The 24456-nt window shown below is 34.5% G+C and overlaps 1 protein-coding gene across 2 annotated transcripts; it reads right to left on the reverse strand.

Moving 5' to 3' along the window:
* Positions 1-52: 52 nt before the first annotated feature.
* On the reverse strand, positions 53-23949 carry TIMM22 (Mitochondrial import inner membrane translocase subunit Tim22). 2 transcript variants are annotated; one of them, XM_051216273.1, is made up of 13 exons: positions 23727-23949; positions 21576-21889; positions 21349-21536; positions 21238-21310; positions 20568-21196; positions 17260-17481; positions 15794-15982; positions 11617-11811; positions 10158-10397; positions 6539-6853; positions 5239-5451; positions 3405-3515; positions 53-1311 (listed from the first exon to the last, which is right to left on the reverse strand). In XM_051216273.1, exons 2-5 carry the CDS (start codon positions 21886-21888, stop codon positions 21111-21113), a joined length of 660 nt encoding a protein of 219 aa, XP_051066850.1. In that variant the 5' UTR covers position 21889; positions 23727-23949; the 3' UTR covers positions 53-1311; positions 3405-3515; positions 5239-5451; positions 6539-6853; positions 10158-10397; positions 11617-11811; positions 15794-15982; positions 17260-17481; positions 20568-21110. The 2 variants fall into 2 exon arrangements, with proteins under 2 accessions (XP_051066850.1, XP_051066851.1); XM_051216274.1 differs by having other exon boundaries at positions 21247-21310; positions 21349-23949.
* Between the last annotated feature and the right edge of the window lie 507 nt (positions 23950-24456).

The following is a 24456-nucleotide window of genomic DNA, read 5'->3' on the forward strand; positions in this document are numbered from 1 at the left end:
CGGGTGTGGCCCCCTAAGAAAACCACCTGCTTCGGTTTGGGCACCCGGTCAGTATCACAGCCCTCACACATATCAAATGCGATCTATGTGACGCATATGTATCTGGTGCCTCCTTGTACCAATATCTGTGTTAAAATAAATAATAAAATAATTTTTTATATGTAATTTATTTATTGACAAATGCAGATCAACTATCTAAATCGACATACGTCTTGATATATTGTTTCGTTACAAACGAAGGCTAAGCGACAGTGAGTGAAAAAAACAGGCTACTGTAATTCACTGTTGACAATTTTTCAACCAGATCAACATATAGATATGAATTCACTCATCTTAGTTTTGATTTGTTAATAAGTTCTCAATGGAAACATATATCATTTCTTGATAAGTAGAACAGATTATCAACATACAAAAAAATCAGTCCCTTACCACTTCGAATCTATGACAGAATAGTAAATTCCTTACTAATTTACATTTAATCAACATTCCTAATAACAATGGACAACATTAAAATACCAAAGATGTTTAACCATCAGTGTTGAAATAGGATTTCACGTATTCAGAGGTACCACTAAATGAAATAAGCATGAAGTGATGTATTACGAACCAATGTAATGATGATGAATCAGTCACACGACTTGCTTACAACATGCTTTGTTTATATTCAGTAATCGACGGGCATTATCGTTAAACGGATAGAATGTAGTTGTCAGTACATGTATGTGATAACAGAAAAATTCACAAAACCGCGTTACTATATTGATCAAGTTTGAATGCAATATATATGAATTCAAAATATTAAAAAAAGTTCAAAATATACATTCTATTAAATAACAAATGTGAAAATACAGAATATACAAGTTTTTGAAAAGTTTAAGTAGTATAAAGTAATTTTCATCTCTATTATCGACGATAACGAAATCGTTTAAAATGAAACCATAATTGAAAGATATTGTTTTGAAATTGACATCGAAATCCATGTTTATACGAATATTCCCATTCACGATTAACAATTTTAAATGCAATATCTTCATATGGTGGTCCAGCGATAAAACGTAGAATAGCAAAATCTTTCTCTGCTTCACCGCATGATGTTAATGTATAAGTTGGTGTTTTAGTTTTGTCAATTAAATCCGGATAAAAAACATTGAATTTATAGCCTTGAACAATTTTAGGCGGTGGATTATCTAGATCATAATGTGTTTGATTATATTTGTTCCATACAAAACCAGTATGAACACGATTAAAGAAACGTGGTTTTCTTGGTCTATATTTATCGGACCAAAGGAAAGATTGATCTTCAACTGGAATCTAGACGACAAAATGAGAATGAAACAATAGATAAATTTATAATACGCATCATGGGTGAAATAAAGACATGTTGTGGTTTAGATCATAAGCTGATTTCAGTTAAACAATCACTACATCCTCCCAAAGAACATTGGACAATTATTTTCTTCTAGTACAAAATTTCTTTGTGGTAGGTGCTGAGTAGTCGAGGCGCTTCCAGCCACAGAATCCAAGACCTTATGCCCAATGCGTTAACCTTCAACTAATTAGTTTTCGACCAATGCTTCATACTTCTAAAATGCTAATTTGCAACATAACCCAACCATTACCATCGAAGACAACTGACACATATGAACTTCAATGATCACAGATTTTTACTAGAACTTCAGAAATTCTTCAAGTTAGTCATTAATGAGTATACTATATGATACAAAATAATTTGTGTGATCATAAACAAAAGGCATTCATAACAATCGATTCCTAGTGTATGTATCAGGATAAAGGTGGATCATTCCTTAAAATTATATTCACCGAATACAAGTACCTAATTAATTACAATCAACCTGAATGTATATCACACATTAATTAGGTGATTATTTTGTGGGAAAGTCGCTACCTGGTTCATTTTAATAGTCTCAGAAACTGTGGCGGTATGGCAACCTGGACCGATGCACATATGTGCCTGGTCCTACGTTGTAGCTGACTGACTGACCGACTCGTCCTGTTTGGGACTCGTCAGCTGGATGTACCTGCATCTCAGAGTTGATGTTCACTCTGGGACTCGAACTCAGTACCTCTTGCTTCAAACGCCATCGCGTTATCCACTTAGCTACTGAGTCCTGATAGCCACTTGCTTGTGCAATTTCAGTCCTAAAACGTCAATGGGAAGATTCAAGTAAAACAATACTAAGTGAATTAAACTTCACCCCATTGCACAAGCAAGTGGCTATCAGGACTCAGTAGCTAAGTGGATAACGCGATGACGTTTGAAGCGAGGGGTACTGAGTTCGAGTCCCAGAGTGAACATCAACTCTGAGATGCAGGTACGTCCAGCTGACGAGTCCCAAATAGGACGAGACGCGCGTCCTGGATTCCACTGCTAGCCACTATCCATCTTTGCTTATAATGCTTGTAAATTAAGGCAATATCGAGGCATACACACAGTATGCACATATAGCCAATAAGAGACTGATCAATTTCAGTCCTAAAACATCAATGGGAAGATTAAATTAAAACAATACTAAATGTATTTAAATCAAGGATATTCTGTAATAGATAGATGTCTTCTCATTAAAAAAAACCTATAAAATCAAGTTGGATTTGATAGTGGACACTCACTGATGTTATCCAATAATAGTTCGACTTTGGAATGTGTTACGTTCCTTGGGTTGAATGAAATAAGTGCTGATGACGTTGATCAGAACGACAAGGAGAGCTTTACAATTAGAGCACCCCAGATAAAAGAACACAACATAACCGAAAACATTCCTCTAAGCTACCAGTCTTCCCCATCATTTCAATACTCCAAGCATATTTAAAATAAACTGAGTGAAAACACGTCTTTCGACTCGGTAACGGTGTGTCCCTCTCGTAAATGATAAGGTATCTATCTGCCTGATGCCTTCTACTATTTTTATTATCCTTTGAGCAATGTTGGTCAGTGAATGAAATAATCGTTTAATCAATGATTAACTACGGATCATTGAATACACTTACACGTATACCGGTTCACATCATAATTTCTATGGATGATCAAAAACTAAGTTCTGATTTTAAATAATTCACGAAATTATTGTTAGGCATTCATTACCCTTTTAAAATATCTTCACGAAACAACAATATAATTTAATTTGTGTTGATTAGAATTATTTAATTTTTTGATATTTTGACTGGACCTTGATCAGTCTTAGTTGTCGTGTGTGCATCCAGTGCGGATTCCCTCGAAATAACCATTATGACACAAGTTTACGTATAGAACAGATGAAATATAGCCAGTAGTAGAATTCAGAATGCAGCTACATTCACTTGACGAGTCCCAAGCAGGACGAGATGCGTGTCCTGGATCCCACTGACCATATTCTATTTATTCAATACAACGATATAGTCATGCTTACCATAACTGAGAATTGTGCATCTTCACCATCTTCCATGCCTTCTCTAGCTCGCCTTATAAGCTCTTCTTCTTCAGTAGCTTGCATCGTTCCTGTACGTAAGACTTCTTGACGCTATTATTTAAAAAAAACAAAAAAACAAAGAATTATAGTTATTGAGAAATTAAACGTAAAACATGATTATATATTATGAATGTATTTCGTTAAATGGTTGTGAGACAAATAGTTTAGTTTAAACCACCTGATTGCTAACTATCACATCTCAGGCTCGAACGCTGCCTCTCAAACTTTGGGTAGTTGCCATATAAAACTGTAGTTTAAAGCCAATTACATAAGAGCATGTGCCTAATAGATAAGTTGTAATATTTTTGTAAAATGCAAGATTATCAATATAAGGATTGTGGAGATTGTTGAGTTTTTATTGAGATCATGGATTGATCAGTGTTAGACCATCATTGAAAATCTGGAAGCCCTGAATGATCTTTTTGCCCTAGTATGGGACTCCTCAGTAATGCACATCCACGGAACAGCCGTCTTGTGCTTCCAGGTTTTCAATGGTGGTCTAAGATTGATCAGTTCATGATCTCAATAAAAAGGCAAGATTGTAAGTAAAATGATATGGACAACTAATATTAATAAACACAAATATTGTAAACAGTTTAATAGATTACTACAACACTTTAAATTAGAGTGCGAAGTATGAGATTATCACTTATCACTGATAATGAAAAACAGTGCGTACATAAGTATACTTTTTATGTAGAACTTATTACTTATGTGAAAACATTTATAGCTGTAACAGCCATTAATTTGAGAAATAAGGCATACTTAGAAGAATAAAATAGCAATTGATTGATCATTGAATAATGTTCAGTATCGTACTTCTCTAGTCGTTTAATGCTTATTGAATTTTATCAGCCAACTTGCATTGTGACCACCCATTCAAAGTAACCTGATATCATATGCACTTTGTTGGAAGTAGTCAGCAGAAGACCCTGAAAATAGGTTATGTATCAGTTGGTACTCATCAAAAAGGTATTCCTGAAATCTTGAGGGCACAGTGTAACTTGGTAGATAGATTTCAAACAGCATGACAAAACAAATATGAAATTGGTCACTTTACTACTCAGTGATCAATTAGTGCAGATATCTCATTCTTATAGCTCAGTAGTAACGTGTCGGATTTTGAGGGCGAGCGACAAGGGTTCGGATCCCACACGGAGCATTGGTTTCATCGAAATTACTTGCTGATGAATGTCAACTAGCACGAAACATAGGTCTCAAATCTCCTGGTGACTACCTTTAAACACTTAGCATCTCAGTTAGAAGTAAAACATACTACGATAACACCGATACTAAATTCCTAACACATTGGTATACCAAAATCTAGTTAATCACCGCTAATGAAGAACAAAAAAACTATTTTGGACACAACCGTATATTAATGAGGAGACCGTAGGAGAATCATATAACCTATTCAGCTGGGTGTGGGAAGTATACTAGTGACATGATATGTGAGATATTAGAATGGCGCTGGTACTTGACTGTGTTTTTAGCTGGTTCATTTTATTAAGGCTAGTTGGTCTAGACCAATGCTTCGTCCTGTTTAGGACTCGTCAGTTGGATATACTCGAATCCTAAATAATGAGACTCGAGCCTACTATCTCTCACTTTAAACATTAATGTATTACCATTAACCGAACTCAAATATAACCACCTTTATTAACGTATAAAATAAATCATGTTTGAAATTTACACATTGCTAAAATGTTTAATTTTTTTCAAAAAAGAGATGAGCTTAAATTAAATAAATGGTCTTTAACAGTATTTGACTAACCTGATATTCAATTTTCGCTTGGTCATCTTCTGGATTATAAATAACGGCATCCAATTCTAAATCATCCGGATTAATACGTGGTGGTGAATAAATCGACGGATTATACGATTCTTCTTCAATCAAAGCAGCCGCTTGTAGTTCAGCTGCACGAACAGCTTTGATAGCTTCAGCGCTATGTAAGTCTTCAATAGCATTATTACTAACTGGATTACCCTAAAGCGAGAATATGAGAGAGGGAGAAAATTTGTTTTAATGAGCGACACAGTATAGGTGTGTACTTTTCCCATTACAAAAAACATATGATTCAGTATAAGGGGGTTTGTGAAGATTATTGGATATTATTGAGATCACGAACCAACCTAAGTTAGACAATCAATAGGAACTAGGAAGCATTCGAAAGTTGTTTCATCCATGTATGGGATTCCTCAACAGTGTTTATTTTCACAACCCCACCACAAATTGAACCCAGGACCTTCAAGTCTCATGACGAGCGGTTAACCTTTATTTTAATTTTAGTTCATAATAACAGGCAAAATTACACATGAAGTTGATCAATTCATCAATAAGCCATTGGTTGATAGATGGACTTTTAGAAAAATGATTATTGTAGGGTAACATCAATAGTTCTTTCTAGTTAAATTACAACCAAATTTGGTCATAGGTTTCTTTTCGACTTGAAGTAATAATAATAGTCGCTCCCGATCATACTCATCTATAAATGTTAAAGATCAAACTTATTGCCCATATGGACATTTTTCTTCATTGCCAAATATATTTTTAATGTATAAATTCGATATTAATCGTCTCTTGTTTCACAAAAAGACAGAAGAGAAGGGAAATATATGAGTCATCATACTGGCGGTTCTTGAGTTTCTCAGTAATTAGATACGTGGTAGATTGTGAATATTTTACAAAGCCGTGCAAGTACACACAATTGACAGATAAAATTAGTTAATTAGGACAAATCGAAAACAAAAGAACTTATAACAATAAGTGGATGTTTGGAGAAATTCAAGACCCAAAAGTTGTGCAACACCGTTCTGTCCATTAATCAATTACGATTGTGTTGCCTGACATTCCTTTTTACTTACTGATCTACTTCCAAGGGTCAAGTAAATCCATATCAACCAATCTTTGTGTTCTAACTACCCATCGTCGGATTCAGAGTTTCAGTGTCAAAATTAAGTCAGCTAAGCAGTTCTCTCCCCAGAGGTAACACTTCCAATATCTCTATTCTTTGCTTCTATGAAATTTAGATGAGTAAATGAACATTAAATTATTACAAACCGAGTCCTCTTACGTCTCTGTTCAATTCAATCGGAGGTAAAGGAGGTGGGATGAAATTTTCAGGATCATTTTCATCTTCAATAGATTGAGCAGGTTGTTCAATGTCCAATTCGACATGATCATTTGGCTGTTTAGCAACAACAGCACTAGGAAACAATGGTTCTGAGACAATACCTTGAGCTTGACGTAAACATTCTAATTTACGTTTAAGATTGTCTTGATGCATATCACGTAGACGAGTACGGGCCATTTGAGCACGAACAAATTGAGCTAATGTCTCCCAATAAGTTACATCTACACCTTCACCACCACGTAGCTTTGGAGCAATCTATAAGAGCAAACAAAAGAACATGTGAAAAACGAGGAAGTTTCAACTTATGTTTTGGTAAACTTAGTGACAACAATTATATGTTTGTATAATGAAAGTAACGGAATAAAACAAATTCACTAAAATCTAAGTTGTTAACGAATACGAAATTGCCATTTCAGAGACTGTAAATCTGCATGACGTAAGTCTTAATATAGCAGGTATATCCTACCGACCAGTTTCATTACTTACGCCTGTTACTCCTCGTGAAGGAGAATAGGTCGCTCAGCAGCATTCTCCATCCAACACCGTCCTGGGCAATCCTTCCCAGTTGTTATTCATCATTTTCATGTCTGCTCCCAATTTCCGACGTAGTGTGTTCTCCGAACTTCCTCTTTTCCGTTTTCCTTCACGTAAGCGCTTGCCACGTGATGCAGTTTGGTTATTTCCGTAACGTATGTCCTATCCACTTCCATTGTCTTTTCCTAATTTCCTCCTCAGCTGGGACCTGGTTTGTTTTCTTCCACAGTAGATTGTTGCGAATGGTTTCTGGTCGACGGACATTCAGTATCTTGAACAGGAAACTGTTTATAAATACTTGTACCTTCTTGATGACGGTTGTAGTAGTTCTCCACGTTCCAGCTCTGTACAGTAGAACTGCCTCGACGTTTGTATTGAAGATTCTTACTTTGATATTGGTTGACAGTTGTTTTGAGTTCCATATGTTCTTCAGTTGTAAGAATGCTGCCCTTGCTTTGCCAATCCTCGCCTTTACGTCTGAATCCGATCCTCCTAGTTCATCGATGATGCTGTCCAGGTACGTGAAAGATTCTAAATCTTCCAGAACTGACGAGTTCCAACTAGCATGAAATTTGAGTTAAGAGTTTTTGCCGATCAACTACCTCGAACCATTTAACGTCAGAGAATTAATAAAAAAAAGCTCTAACCAGTCAACACTTTAGAATGTATGGATAGACAATTTGTATAAAGACTTATCTCTAACACTCTACCCTTTACTTTAAATACTGAGAACCAAACAACTTCCAATACTTCTTTGTCCTAAGCAACTTATATAAATAAGTAATCGACGGAGGGAAACTATTGATTTGTATTCTTAGATAACTTTTTTTCAAGAAACAATCGTTTGTTCGTTTTTAGAAGTTACTTATCTAGTGTCGATTTGTGTTGAAAACTATCTTGTTCACCTTTGCAAATCAAATTTATCTTATCTTGTCTGCGTTATATGAATGCCTGTGGACATAATGTACAAAATGAAGAGAACTCTATCGTTTTATAATGAGAATTAGAAGTACATGTAAAAACACTAAAAGATAAAGTGGCTACATAGGTCAGATAATTAATTTATTACAATTCGAGAATACACTTTTAGCAAGAAAAAAAAACAAGGATATCAACACTATTATGCCTTAATTTTAAACTACCGTTGACTAGTATAAATGGTCTTGGACTACAAAGATCAGTGTCAAAAGTGTAGGTTGCGTAGTTTCTACAAACTAGACAACAGTTTATTCAAGTGAGTTACTTTGATCCTCTCATAATTTATTACATCATTCATTAACATTCGAATAGTTAATCGATCAACATCCTATTTAAACTAATCGTAGCAAATGACTTACTAGATGAATGTACACTATCCTAAATACAGTTATATAAACTCATTACGTTTCATAATATATTGAACACGAAAACATAACATCCAGTTACGTGGATTGTTGGAAACATGACATCATTTATGATGTTGCAATATTAGTCTTTAATTTTAATTTATAACAGAAACAATTATAAACGCAGTAATCAATAACTGTTGAAACAATAAACACTAATTGGTTATATTCAGGGTGTAACTGAGACTGCTTAAAATCATGACACTGGGTACATATAACTACTAACCAACAATTCAATATTATTAAAGACTCGATAGTAGACAGATTAATAATAATTATAAGCTCTAATCAGTAATTAACTTGGGTGATGCGAAACTATCCACAAACTAAAACACTTAATTTTATGTATACAGACAAACAATATGTAGCTGCTTAAATAGTCAAATCTTTGGTCTGAACATAAGAAAATTAATGGAATGTAACTGAAAATAAATTAAGTGATGAAATAAACTCAAATGATTGTTATACTTTTAATGACACTACCGTTTTAACAGAAAATTCTAGTATCAAGTCATTTCGCAAGTACAAGTGGTTTATGTACTCAACTCCCATTGCAAATTATACTAGACAGCTACCGAAATCGGTGGGGGTGTCGTTGGGTTTGAATGTGAAATCCGCTGTTTGAGATTAGAGTGATATGACTACTGAGTTATTGGTACATAGATTAACTGAACACTAGTGGGCATATCACTATGCTATAACATAGGTAGAGTTAGTTCCTTCTTCAATAAGTCATTTAGACAAATATCTTTAAATCAATAATGATTTTGAGTTATTTACTTTTGTCAAACACAAACGTCATCAAAAGTGTAGTTGATGCAAATACAATTCTATAAAATAGTAACTTTTTAAACCCATTAGTACTCCAGTGGTAGTTGATAGCGTTAACATTGTATTTGTGTCCCAAAGTGAATAAATGTCAGTAATTTTGAATTACAACGATGATTCTGTTAATTAGCAAAATTGACAAGGTAAGATTGTAGTAAATCACATTTTATATCAGCGATCAGAATATGCTTCTCAATTCAACATGACTTTAAAGCCAAAATTAATGGATCAATTCGAGGCAATTGGTAATCAACATATATACGAATAAAAAAAGACAACGAGAGGGTATCCCAACGCCTGACAGTATCAGTTAGACTAATACGGAAGGTAGTGTTGTTAATTGTAATACAAACCAATATAAGGCATATGCTGACATTTTTACTAATTTAAAAACAAATTTAAATAAACTAATTCATTAGGTACTTGGAGCCGCTCTCTCTAATTATATAGGCTAATAATACTACTCTTTTATCTGAATTGACGAAAGGAGAGTGAAGTTTTACTAGGTTATCAACAGTCGTGCTTTACCACATGAACTAATTTTCAATAATCTTAAATGCTCTAAGCTGGATAGTTTCTTTTCAATTGCGAAAGCTTTCGTTGTTGTTCTGGAGATCAATGTCAGAGCTTTTATCTGAAGTAAGCACCAATGATTTTGTCCAGAAAATGACAGAGAAAACTTAACAATTAGAAATTATTCAACTCAGAGAATTCAACATTATCGAAAATATCGCTTCAATTATCATTTTAACATGAACAAAATAAATAATCAGACTTCATCTATATAACCTTTAAAATAATGAAAAACTTACTTGTTTTTCTAATGCACTTAATTGATTGTATGTTTTACCCTTTAATGTTTCAGCAACACTTTGCATAACAGACTGACTAATAGTAGCCGAACTACGACCTCTGGTATCGGCACCGCATGCACCAGCTACTCCACTATTTTCTTCTAATCGACGCAATTTATTTAATTCATCTTCAACAACAGTTGTAATATCACGCCAATATTCTGCATTACAACCTTTTTCTAATTCCATATACACTACCTATAGTTCAAAAAAGTATTCCAAGAAAAGTCAGTAGAAAAAGTGGATAGATGAGTGTTGAAACAGCAAAGTTGTTTAGTTAGTAGTACATAGGATATTGACATTTAAGATAACTGATCTCAATCCTAATATAACTGCCCATGAGTGTCTGTAATTCTTAAATAAGACTAGGAGTAACAGCGAGGAACTTTTACTAGTGGGTCCAACTATATCAAGAGTGAGATAGTAACTATAACTGAGGATAATGGATGATGGTCGAGGAATATCGCATTGGCTGGAGTTAGAAATGTAGACAATCGCGTATCGAGCCCCAGTGGTCTAAAGGTAACACACTATTTGCAAATCAAATAATCTCCACAAATCTCTCATTTCAGTGCTCAAGCGGTCAGTCATAATTATCATATAGGTTTGTACAAAAAAATAAGTTACCATACCGCATTATCATGGTGAGATGACATTAATAAGATGAATAGCAAAGGGGTCGAAATAATTGCAGTAATAATGAAAATAAGGAACACTGAACAACGAAACTATGGTTTAAAAGACAGGACGAAAAAATATGTATGAAGGGTAACTGGGATTCAGAAACTAGGAGATAAAAAGTAAGGGCACTCGCGCCATGGTAGTCGATTCTGAACTATGTCATCCAACATCTCCAATCATTGATCGCGCTATCTCAAAACAGGCATTCTGCACTTACCAACGTGCTTCATACCAACATTCAACGACTTATAGACTGATGTTACGTCTTGATTTGGGCGCTCCTGTTCTTTTTCCAGCTTACTCTCGCACCAACCAACATCGCGCGACAAAGTAGGGAATGGTTAAGCAAATGTAATACATGTTTCAACCACCACAATCGATGAAGATCCACAATCTAATCAACCGATTTACTGTTTCTACCTAGTACGAATCCCTAACATCAGTATTGCTCACTTAGTTGTTTCATGATGGGCAACCACTGACTCGAAGATACTTATGTTTAAAAACTTTCAGCCTACACATGTCTTCTCTTTTTATAGACCATGTTTTATAGCTACATAGTAATACAATGGAAACAGCTGCACAGGGTACTCGTTCTTTGGTTGATGAATAGGCATCTTTCACCGTAAATAAAACAATTCATTTGTTGAAATCAAGAGTTTAAAAGACATCATAATGAATAACATGGTAATAAAGAAGAAAATATAATAATAATAATAATAATATACAACCAGACCTTAATATCTTCAAGTAAATCTTCTAAATCTTCTATACCTAAGCCAACAAGAAATTGTGTCGGTTCCAAAATTTCTACTACACCTGATATATCAAATTCCATTGGATCTTCCTCTTGGTCAGCTATATATTTTGCTAACAAATCAATTGGTTTAGCACGTCCATCAGCAATACGAATACGAGAACGTAATTTAGCCTAATATTTACAATAGTAAAAAAAACAAATATCATATTATATTAAGTAAGATATTGACAAGGTTATTAAAATTTATCTTGTGTACATCCAAATATTCAGCTAGAATATTGATGGTAATAACAAGGAAAGAAATATAACTTCAGAAAATCTTACTTGAACTACTCATTGTTCATAACTATTTTCATATAATAATAAGTTATTACTTCAATTAAACTACCACTCCTTCCGTTACGACTCGTCTACCCTTGTCAAATATTGAGAATTGAAGTGGTTTATAAAAGTAGTCATGTATAATTAATGTTCCATCAATCTCATAATCAATACAAACATAGACGAAGTGATAGTTAACTACTAACAAGTACATAAATAGAATCTAATATACGGTGACTTTACTAATTTGATGTCACGGTGGATCTGATGCGGATGTAAAGGCGCGGATCGGCAAAGCAAGAGAAGCATATTTACAACTGAAGAACATCTGGAACTCAAAACAACTGTCAACCAACATCAAGGTCAGAATTTTCAGTACAAATGTCAAGACAGTTCTACTGTATGGGGCGGAAACTTGGAGAACTACGAAAGCCATCATCCAGAAGATACAGGTGTTTATTAACAGTTGTCTACGTAAAATACTTCGGATCCGTTGGCCAGATACGATTAACAACCTACTGTGGGAGAGAACAAACCAGACTCCAGCGGAGAAAGAAGTCAGAAAGAAGCACTGGAAGTGGATAGGACACACATCGAGGAAAGCACTCAACTGCATCACAAGACAAGCCCTCACATGGAATCCTCAAGGCTAAAGGAGGAGAGGAAGAACAAAGAACACATTACACCGAGAAATGGAGACAGACATGAGAAAAATGAACAACAATTGGACAGAACTAGAAAGGAAGGCCCAGAACAGAGTGGGTTGGAGAATGCTGGTCGGCGGCCTATGCTCCATTGGGAGTAACAGGCGTAAGTACTAATTTGATGTTAAATTATTTCATTTTGAAAAATCTCAAAAATAAAAACTGTACACTTCAATATCCTAGAACAAATATCTTATTATTAATGCCATAACTAAATGTTAAAATTAATGTAATAGGTTTGTAGAGACTATTGAACTTCAAAGCTAATACCACGAACTGACCTTGGTCAGACAACTCAGTGGTCTTCTATAGGTTCCCCTAAAATCTTAGGTTTGACCCCAGGTGGGGTAGCGGATGAGTATTGTTAAGGAATAGTAGCTGCCCAATGGATCCTGGTTCTTAGTAGTTTTCAAACTAAAGTCAGTTCATGATGTAAACCATAAGTGATAAAAAGAAAATTTGATATAAAACCTTGATAAGACTAATCAGTTATTTAATTTAAATATTTGATTAATTATTTCACCTAATTCATTTAAAAAATAAAAGTCTATGTATTTGGCTTTCAGTTATGTATTTTTTATGTGAGACATGGTGACGGAACTGTGTAGCTGCCTAAAATGAAGTAAGTGGAGTAGGTTTTCTTTAAAACCTTTTTATGTAACACATTTACTAAGTACACATATATGTAGTCAGCTTTATATTATACTTTTTGTATGGAGTAAGAATGGTGTTTCTTAGGTGTTTAAATCAAATTTAATAGGAGGAATTTGTTAATATTTCTCTTTATACGACCAAGCTACTCTTATTGGTTAGTATTCTTCGGACACTTTACTTCACTCAACTAGTCCCCAAATTAGAACACGGTTAATAAGGAGCAAAATTATATTCCAAATAAACAAGGTTATATGGGAGTAGGATTCACAGCAAGAAAAACGTTAGTATATTTATAATTTTGCACGAGAATATTCTAGTCTCCGCCGATTATCCGCTAGCGCTAACTGAGTAAGAAATATCCAATCAGAGCGCTCCAACACAATCCTGAAAAGAACATGCAGTCGGTCAGTCAGCTACAACGTAGGACCAGGCACATATATGCACCGGTCCAAATCGCCATACCGCATTAGCACAGCAAGATGAACACTGGATTCATAGCACTGGTTAAGTCAATGGTGGAAAAGAACGTGATGACAGTCTCGAACCTAATACTCAATAATTAAGAACTTAACGATTTAACCAATAAACCACAATTCCACCTTGAGGACTAGTAAATTTACTACAAACGTGGATTACTGATACGTGTAGAAGGAGCTGTACTTCAAAGATTATAATATGTTTAGGACAGTTTTAGGTTCAGAATCTTCAGGAAAATGTAATAAAATTTATAATGACTGATAATTAACTAATTAGAAATAGCTAGGTTTAATGTGTCAGTATCTACCTTTATTCTGTAAGTTTTCAAAAAGATATTACTTGTTCAAAGTTCTTTTCAGTATTTTTCTTGAGTTCTAAAGATTTTCCCGAATAACTGCTGCTAAGTAACTCTTAACAATCACTTCATAATTTAAAAATATCTATCATTTACAAAACAAGATTTATGAAGCCTAGCATACTGTTATTATAGATGACCACATAAACTGATCCATCCAATCATAGAAAGAATTCAAAGACAATCATACCAAAAAACAAGTTATATAATCAAAATAAAATTAACCAATGATTTTTAAGGTCAAGGTATTAAGAATCTCAATACACAAATATAGAACCGCTGAAGTCTCTGAAATTAATTTAGAATTGATTAGTTTCTTAAAGTAATAATGTGTTTACGTTTTAGAAACCAAATGAATATAAGATCTTGTTCCATTCTATTTTAGCAAGAAAGCGAACAGAAATTAATTTTTGCAGGTATGCTTTGTTGAGGAATGCCAACTAGAACCAAACCTAGGTTCAGAGTATCCTATCGGCTAGTTTCAACTACCTAACATATCAACATACTGCAGGTGATGCTAAGTCACTTAGACTAATTGCCACATTGCAACTTGATTGATAGAATTCGACCAGTACTAAACGACTAGACAAACACAATATCAGTGGTGAATAAATTTTAAAGATTTCAGTCCCACGGAAAGTTGGTTGAGGCCCAAATAACTCTCAGTGGTGATGTCTAAGTTTGTGAGCCTGGGTTATGCGAGTCCGAATACAACAGGGAGTACCAGTTCCCTTAAGATTTTAGATAATTCTTGTTAACCGTGTCCGACTAGTATGAGACCTGGATCTTGAATTCCCTGCTGACTACCTCCGACCGCCCAAAAAACTAATTATGCTTGATTGAGAGGTTTACGATGTTTAAACCTAATGGGAAGATTATTTTTATCATGCATTGACACCAATTAGCAAGTCATTGTGTGCTCACGCTAACCAACTGGCTCCGACATGGATTCCCGAATTTGTAGTAAGCGATCATAAAAACTAGTAAAGTTTAATATCAATACCAAGAGTGAGGAATTTACCCATCATCGTGACCCATAAATGATTATTGTGCCGTATTATTAAGAACTGGTCGCAGTTATAGGTCATATGATTCCAGTTTAGTGACCTCACATACTACATACTCACTATGAAAAATGAAGGCCTGGCGGTTTCTCCCTATAGGGACTGTAGATGTGCACTGCTGAGACATATGATACTAGAGTAGGAATGATTTTATCTATACACAAAATAATGAACATTAGGTTTTATTGTCTTACAAAGGATTAGTGATTAACATATACAACACTGATGGTATGCTCGGATTATTTGCTACCATCTTAGTCCAGCAAATTAAAAAAAGGTTGTTGAGCACTAAGATATCTTAGATAACTAAAACAAGATAAATATTTGACACGCCAATTTTAGTTTATCACTCAGTAAAAAATCATGCAATAAAGTTAGTCAAGTATGAAAAATAATCATCAACATACATTTAAATCGCTACACATTAAAACAGAATACACGACTGGATTCATTAAATGTATCCCAGAAGCATAATACTACAGAAACCATTGTACGTAAAAATAAGAGAATATATCTATATACATATTTTTGCAGTGGATCAAATAACTACTTATTTAAAATATAAGCATATAATATACTTGTTGTAAATGGAAATGGTCTTCTTGTTGTTCCCATGATCGATAATATTCTGCTTCTTTATCTCGTTGCATCATTTCCATTTCTTTTTCATGCTGTTCACGTTCTCGTTCTCTTTCAATACGTCTACGTCGAACAGCTTCCAATTCCATTTTATTCTCTTGCATTTTCTTTTTTTGTAAGACTTGAAGCTAGGTTTAGGTTGGTATTGAAAAACAATTGAGTGATTGTAAATGAAGAAACAGAAAAAATACTTAAACATTTAACAAAAATAATGAAAATTATAGGTTTGCGTGGTTACATTAGAGTAAGTATCATACGTGGTACGATCATCTAAGAAAAATAGAAATAATCTCCCTAACCATGATGTTCAATAAACTGGGTTTGAATAGCTGAAAAAGAACAGTTTTCCGTGTTAACAAGCAGAAACCGGAATTCTAGGCTTTTCAATTGATCAAGGCAAATCAAGGCAAATATATGGTTCAGTCACCTGTTCTTCATAACCGCACCTTATGTAGAAATCTAAATGAACAGATAGTATCATTAGAGTTCATACTTTAGACATAGATCTTAAGTATGAACATGGATATGGTAGATGGGTTACACACAATGGGTTTTTAATAAGACGATGTGATGTAGTTTAAGAATAAATAGATCACACTAATAGTTGGGTTTAGACTATTCCAAAATGTGTCAACGAGAATCTTTACCGGTGCTTTATCGTGTGATATATGAAAAATCAACAGGACCTATATCTTAATAAAAGCATCTTAATAAGTCACTGATTTACACTTCTTTTTCAATAAATATATAATAGTCGGTGGGATATTAGTAGGGTGAAAGGATCTTTAACAGCTAAAGTGGTTGATAAATGTATTACGTATATATACCAGACTCTGTGTTGCTTATGACTAACGGACTGAGACTGAAAGATGTTTAGAGATGACTGAATAATAACATGAGATTATTCCATAAGACCATTGATTGTTGGATTGAGCTATATGGTAAGATGCAAACTTCCTGGTCCGAGTGGGTGCAGCAATTTCAGTTAACAGTTGAGGACCGTGAGTAAAATGGCTCAAAATCAATTGCAGTGACATGGTTGTATACATTTTCTTCTTATCTTCTATTACACGCTGGATTTTAATATCATTTTATGCTTCTTATCCCGTGATTTTGTTCGATATTATCAAACCATATTCTCTATGTTTAGCTCATACCATTATTTTGTTATAAATATTATTATTTTGACTCATGATTTTCTTCCTAATTTCTCATTATATTCATGTGAATTCTGTCAATTTGTGTAAATGCAAATTTACGCTAAAGTCGTTTATGGTTAACTGATGTAAAGTTCGAATTGGCTGAGAAACAATATTTAATTAACTATCGAGAGGTAATCAGCGCGAATAGAATAAAGCTGTTTAAAAAACTACCATCTCTAAAGAACAGGAAGTTTAAAACCTACCTCCTCTTTGGATAAATGTGACAATCCTTGTCGTTCTAATTTCCGTTTCCAGACAAATGATTCAGAAAGATGATGATCACCGAATGGATTATCTTCATTTGTATAACCTAAATACTCTTTATCCCATCCCATTCGTTCACGTCTCCAACGTTCTTTAGCTTCCTTTTTAGCTAAACGTCTAGCTCGTTTCTCTTCTGGTGTTTCCAGGATTTTCATCAAAGCCTTAGAACATTTAACGAAAAAAAATAATTAGTAACAAGGAAATAATCTTCAAATGCAACAGACTTATAATTTTTGTCTACAGACCGCTTTTGTCACGCTATACTGATCGAATAAAATAAGTTAAACTATTATCCACAAATAAGACTAACTTTTTAGACAATCCACAGAGTTATGTACAAAGCTGTGAGATTTATTAAATACAGAAAAACTATGAAAGATAGTTTGCAAGATTGTTGTTTAAGAGTTAAGCTTGTAGAGCCACGGTCTTCGGTTCTCATTTTATTTTCTTTATTTAACAGGTACAGATTCATGTACTTGGCCCCGAGTCACACTAATTGTGAGAGCTAACGATACTAATCAGTTATATAAACCGAAATACATGGAACAGGGTTAGGATCTGAGAGCAAGTTGTCTGACTTCTAGTGATGAATGCAATGTGACTCCCAACATAGATTCTTATAACCTTATGTTCACAAACAATTAAAACCAATGATAATATGCGTTTCTTATAGAACATTTCTGAAATGATCTAATTACTATCATTAGAAAATAAGGTAAATAAAATGCAAAGATGTACACCCAGATTACTAGTGATTAGGATAGGTGTTGAGGTCTAAACAAGAACGGACTAAATATTCTGTAAACTAACAGAGCTGTTACGAAACAAAAGCTTAATATAAGTCCAACGCATATATCATACGCTTAATATTCACTAGTAAACATTCAACCTGTGTTCTCAAAGACTAATAATTTCGAACTTATCCCATTTAAAAACAAACCATTTGCAGTCCGAAAAGCTTACATATTCATATCATAATATCAGGAAATGTTTCGTCAGTGAAGAAAGGCAGTTATTGCTCTTTTCATTCCGACCACAAAATACCTCCTGCAAAAATAAGATATTTACACTGGGTTTTTAATGCATTTTTTGTTCATTCATTGTAGCATATAATAATATGGTAGTAGTATTTTTAATAGATAATGCTTGCAACACCGTTCACTGACCGTAGTCGTTTTAGTAAAATTAACCAGTAAAAGTGTGTACAAAATCATGCATGCCACAATAAAGTATACCTTATTTCCGTACTAATACAGAAAAATAGAAGGGTAGAAACGAGCGAATCTAAAGAAAGCTGGACAGTTCATTGATATGTAACAAGAGTCGACTGAAGCGCTAACACAGAATACAGTATATTTTGGTCTTAGATGTCAGTGGTTATAATTTTGAATTTAACCTTCGTATCCGCAGTTCAAGAAAAGGTATACCTCCGTAAACAATTGAAATATCATATATTAAAGTCTGAAACATAGCTACCAAGTGCAAGATTAAATACACAGCTTGGAGCCACACAATCACTGTAGGAACCATCGACACTATCAAATCCCCTAAACATAAACAGATGGAACAAGTTCTGAACCGGCTAGCCTAATGTTTTAACTACTAAACCACCTTGTTATGTTCTTATGTCCGGTTAGTATATCAATTGATAAGATCGCCAATTAGACTCGAATTATAAGACCAGAATAATGACGCATAAACTAGTACGAGCAGCCTAGAGTTTCTATTGGTCCTCCGAAATAGTAGCTTCTCTCCTAATCCAGCCGACTCAGTCCAGAACGCCAACATCAGCCTCCGCCATACGAATCATATATTTCAGACATACTGGGTTATTATGCAAACAAACCACATCGCATTAAACCATAAAATGAAAAATAACAATTATACAGGATCAGGCCAAAAAGTGGCTGTGATTGTGAGAGACTGTTACCAATAAATCGGAAATATCTTAAGAATATTAAATCTTATAATAACAGTCAGTAGGTTAAATAAAAGCTCATAATAAAAGGAATATGAATATGCATATAATATAGTTACTTAATAGTTATACAACAAGAATATAAATATAACAATAGTCCACAAATAGATCCCAGCGGTTACTATCCACCTATTCTCCGTCTGGATATAACACCTCCCCTTTTTTGAAGCATTAAAAATGGGGGTGTTCACATGGTTTTGCCTGTTTCCACGTAAAATCATATCCTGATCAAAATAGGTAATTCTGATTTTCCGACATTATCCTCCCCCATGAAACAATGTTAGATCTTCATAAACCCAAGTAAGAAATGAGGTAGCTTTATTTGAAGCATATTTCTTACATTTACTAAAGAATCCACTAGAACTGACTGCATTAGAAGAATAAACGACGGATGATATGAAATCATCCGAACTGTAATTAAGTTCGAGCTCATTTAGGAATCGCGCTTCACGTTGAGCAAGTTTCCCACCAGAAACAAATACATTATGCTGACAAATAACATTCAATATGACAACATCAGAATTTGATTGTTCTGAAATATTTTCCTCAATCTTATTAAGAATCTGATTGCTGAATAATTAATCATTAGAAAAACCAGCATCTACCAAAATCGCATCAGATTTTCGATCACGGATTGATTCATTCGACACATTGTTCTCATATTTATAAGAAATGTCATCAAAAACATATGGCTCATTAAAACAACCCGTATCTGGTAAAATAACTTGATAATTAACAGGCCAAAAGAACATAACAATTGGCGACGAAGGTGAAAGATCTACACTCTCAACCTTCACAAGAGCAAATTAGTTTTGGTAGATGCATTAAAAAACTAGCGTAAACATCTTATTTTTGCAGGAAGTATTTTGTGGTCGGAATGAAAAGAGCAATAAGTGCGAATGAATTATTGCTCATTTTGTCGTTCTCTACTGACGAAATATTTTCCGATATTATGATATGAGGTTGTAAGCGGCTGAAGAGAAACTACAAGATAAAATGAATTCATATATTCTGCTACGCTCATTGTTTTTGTTGTGATCAAACTGTACATATTCCTTGAAATATTTGTGCTTCATTTCTGCATACATTATGAAGTTATGAATCGTGATAGTTTTTAATTCACCATGTATTCAAGTAGTATCGGGGAATAAGTGATCTATACTGCCTAGCTAACTACTAAGAATGACATTAATCAACTGAATATATATATAGCCTTAGTCAATTTTACTAATGAGAAAAATTTTGTAGAAATGTATGGTAACTGCCTACCTTCTTTTGTCGCCTTTCCTCACTAATCTTTTGTATTTCTTCCAGTGAAAGAGATAACAATTCCTTGGGAACAGCGGCTGATGATGTATGTTTCTTCGTGGTTCCATTATCAGAGCGATTGTCATATGACGACGATGATGATGAAGAGGACAATGAGTTAGATGATGACCTCCTATGCTTTTTTCTTTTCTTTTTGGAAGAATGGTGGGATGTCTTATGTTCTGAATGGGTTGTTGACTTAATCGAACTATGAGACTTAGTCTTGCTATGTTTATGATTAGACGACCGACTGACGTAAGACATTTTATCATCGTTACTATCAATGCTAGAACTTCTGCGGCGATTTACAGTAACCTTATCGTGTTTGTAATATGAGCTGACTTCCGACTTAATTTTATGACTCATCTCCGACAAACGACCGTGATTTATCTGAAAACAAACACTTGATAAACGAACGGGATAAACAGGGCGAAATGAAAAGAAACTCTGTGCAATATTTCATTATATTTTACTACAACTGTACAAGTACTGAGTCAAGAACGACTAGTTTTTGTGTCTAAAATAGTAATCGATGGCAGTAGAAAATATTGAGAAACCGGCAGCTCCCAAAAGACCAGCTTGTAAACCAGCTAGTAAAATTTAAATGAGTATCACATATACACAAAATTACCTCGAAAACCTATCCCACCACCGACGATTGCACCCGACAATGTACTGTTCAGAAGATCACTCTTGCCACGGTACTAAAAAACCAATGTCACAAAGCCATAACATAGCTTACACTCTCAAGAGCACATTCAGTACCAGCGAAAAGTGTCCCAATCACAGCAAAACTCTTGGCATGTGATAATGAACGGGAATACATTTCCTTCATAACTTGACGAGTAGTTGGAATTTCCGCACCATGTACTGTGCTCATTGGGTCCACACTGGCCGAAAACAACCCAAAGATACCGCCCAAAACAAAACCTATATATTTATTTAGTGGTTATTTGAAGTTGAATGAACCTCCAAAGCAGCTTAACAGAGCTTTAAATGGACAACTGTCCATTACCCGGCGCACCATTAATTCTTCATTTGGTGGCAAAGGAAAAGTTAGTAATTTCATGCGAATCAACTTTTCAGGATCAGAAAAGATGTGATTACCAATCGTCCTTTTTAAGGATGATGGATCATCACCATGTAATGCAGCGTTCAGTTCTTTTGAAAAATTAACGTAGCGAATTCGATCCGCATCTGAAAGGTTTAAGTAGTCCTTATAACGCTCAGAGAGAAGTTCTCGTATCGATTTTTCTTCGGCTTGTTGAATTTCTGCTGACATCCTAAGAAGAAAATACGCGAGATCCACACAAGCTGATAACCTTTACATTGAGATTTTTACTCAGAGCGACTTAAAAATAGAAAACTCAACAAAACATTCAGTTATCTTTGTTGGTGCATATAAAAAACGCTTGTATGTAGCAAAAGACCGAAGGTCAGAGATGATTATTTGCAGATTCAAAGGGTTATCATTGATATCACAGGAAAAAACGTACAATCACTAACATCAAACACAAAGCCCGTGTTTTGAAAGAAGCTAGAGAGAAGTTGGTATAAGCCGATTCTCCATAGAATGAAATTTCACGTTATGATTTCTTAAGAACGCACTTCGGGATGATAAAGTTATATCCTCGTAGTTTTAGCGATGTACTTTTTAATGAACTATTTGAAATCCCATAATCTAAGTTATGAAAATCGGCTTTAACTGTTTTATTTGGATTTAAATTTGGCTGGTCTTCGGCGTAGCTTGAGACGCCAAGGTGTATTTAACATGGTAATTTATAAAAATTCAGGCCTATCGTTAATGAACTAATAGCATTCCTGAAACATTTGTTGTATGTTAAATCAATTTGAGTAAATAAACAACAATGAGGTAAGTCATATTCGGGAGAATACATGTTCCTAAAAACAACCCAATGTCAATTTCCTACTCAGTTCGACTTATTTTTAATTAACAGTTTACGATGAAGTGACTTGCTAGCAATGTTTATTAATGCCACGATTAATAACAGATGGATTATACTAAGGATGAATCTGGGTGACGTTTTTCTGAAAAAGCGACGTCTGTCAGTGAGTTGGTTTGGAAAGACAGCTATCTCAGTCGTTTAAAGTTTGCATCGTAGACCGTAGTTTAGATCCAGCTTCAATATCTGTATGTTATCACAGGTTTCTACACTAAACACAGCCCAAAGCCGAGTATGTGAAACCTTACTTATTTAGCGTGTTGCAAAAAGTTGAGATGCCTGGTAAGATGATAACTCTATCATAAAACGAAAATCAGCAAACTTATTAACTTCTCTAATGCTTATATGAAAAACATTGTTCGCTAAGATTCTTGCTTTTTATGCTAGATTCCTCAGTTCAATGCTACTAACTCTAAACCATAACCCACGGACACCAACGAAGTCAAAATGTTCGGTAAAGGTATGTCTAGGGGATGCCTTAGATAAAGGAAGATAACTAATCTCTTCCTCTACATAATGAAACGCACTTTCGCCAAGTTTCCGGTTGTATTCTACATCATTATTTTGATAGACCCACTATGTATTATAAGCAGATACGAGCAAACAGGCACAACGCATGATGATAATAGCCAATACATAATCAACGGGATATTCAACGTACTTTGAAAAGTCTGAAAATGAACCAAATGAACAATTTAAAAGGAAACACAGCTTTTTCAATGCTGATAGCCCCTACATAAAACCAGTTTCATCTATCTTTTCGAGAAACGTAGAAGGGAGATTGTGTGCGACGAGACTATGATTAATAGACGAACCAATCAGATTTGCGATTTCCGCGCGGAATTCTTTATCCTTTTGGCTAAATAGCGTCTTGGCACTTTAGCTGGTGTCAGTTCGTGATGGAAACCTTGGATCTAATCTCTATCCATAACCGTCAACCATAAAACACAATCCTTATCCTTCACACAGGTTTAAAATCCTCTTTATCCCTAATCAGTAGGTGGACATTCTCAAGGCCACTTTAGCGTCGTTCATAGGTTATCCATAAATTATGTTTTCACCGTGAAACCTCTGAAAATACAAAAATACTTATTTACTCTAGATATATCCTAGAGAGGTTGCAATGTTCAACTATGGGAAGTTATGCATCCAATACCTTGCTTATATCTAAGTTACACTGGTTACGAAAATTGCGCTTGTTCCAGCGGTAGTGTATTCTCCAATATCTTTGTCACGAGCTTGTAAAAACCAGTTGATTTCCTTACACTCCCTTCCTGTTGTTTCAGTACCGTTCCATGTATTCAGTAATTTCCAATGGATGTTAGTTTAGCCACTCGACTGCACTAACGCGCTCTATTTAAAAATGACAGTTGTATTTTTCCTCGCTGAGTAAATTTCTTTGTTTTGATCGTTTATTACGTATCAAGACTACTGTTTTCACTTTAATTGAATTTATTTCAGTTAAAGTATTCGACTAGAGTATCGTTTTTACTGTTCTCTCAATTAATTTTGTCATTGGTACTCTTGAGTATGTGGAGATAGACCTGACAACCTTATTTTGTAAATAGTTTTCAATGTTATTTCTATTTGTTTTGTCAATTTTTCACTGTATGTACATTTATCATTAAATGACTGTACGTGTTGTTTTAGTCAACGACCTTGAACACTTTTTCCGTTGTAATTCTAACATAGCGTGACACACATTTTCGGTTGTTCACAAATACACTATTACGCACATACCCATTGTTCTATTCTCGCTCGTTACCAAGTCAATTGCGTTCTAAACTGGATATTATCCTCATTTCAGACTGCAGTGTCATTCCCTTTATATCCTACATCAAAGAAACTTATTGGCGTCATATTTACCTCTGTGGAATTATTATGCA

The sequence above is a fragment of the Schistosoma haematobium genome, chromosome 4 (assembly GCF_000699445.3).
Source record: "Schistosoma haematobium chromosome 4, whole genome shotgun sequence".
Taxonomy (NCBI): domain Eukaryota; kingdom Metazoa; phylum Platyhelminthes; class Trematoda; order Strigeidida; family Schistosomatidae; genus Schistosoma; species Schistosoma haematobium.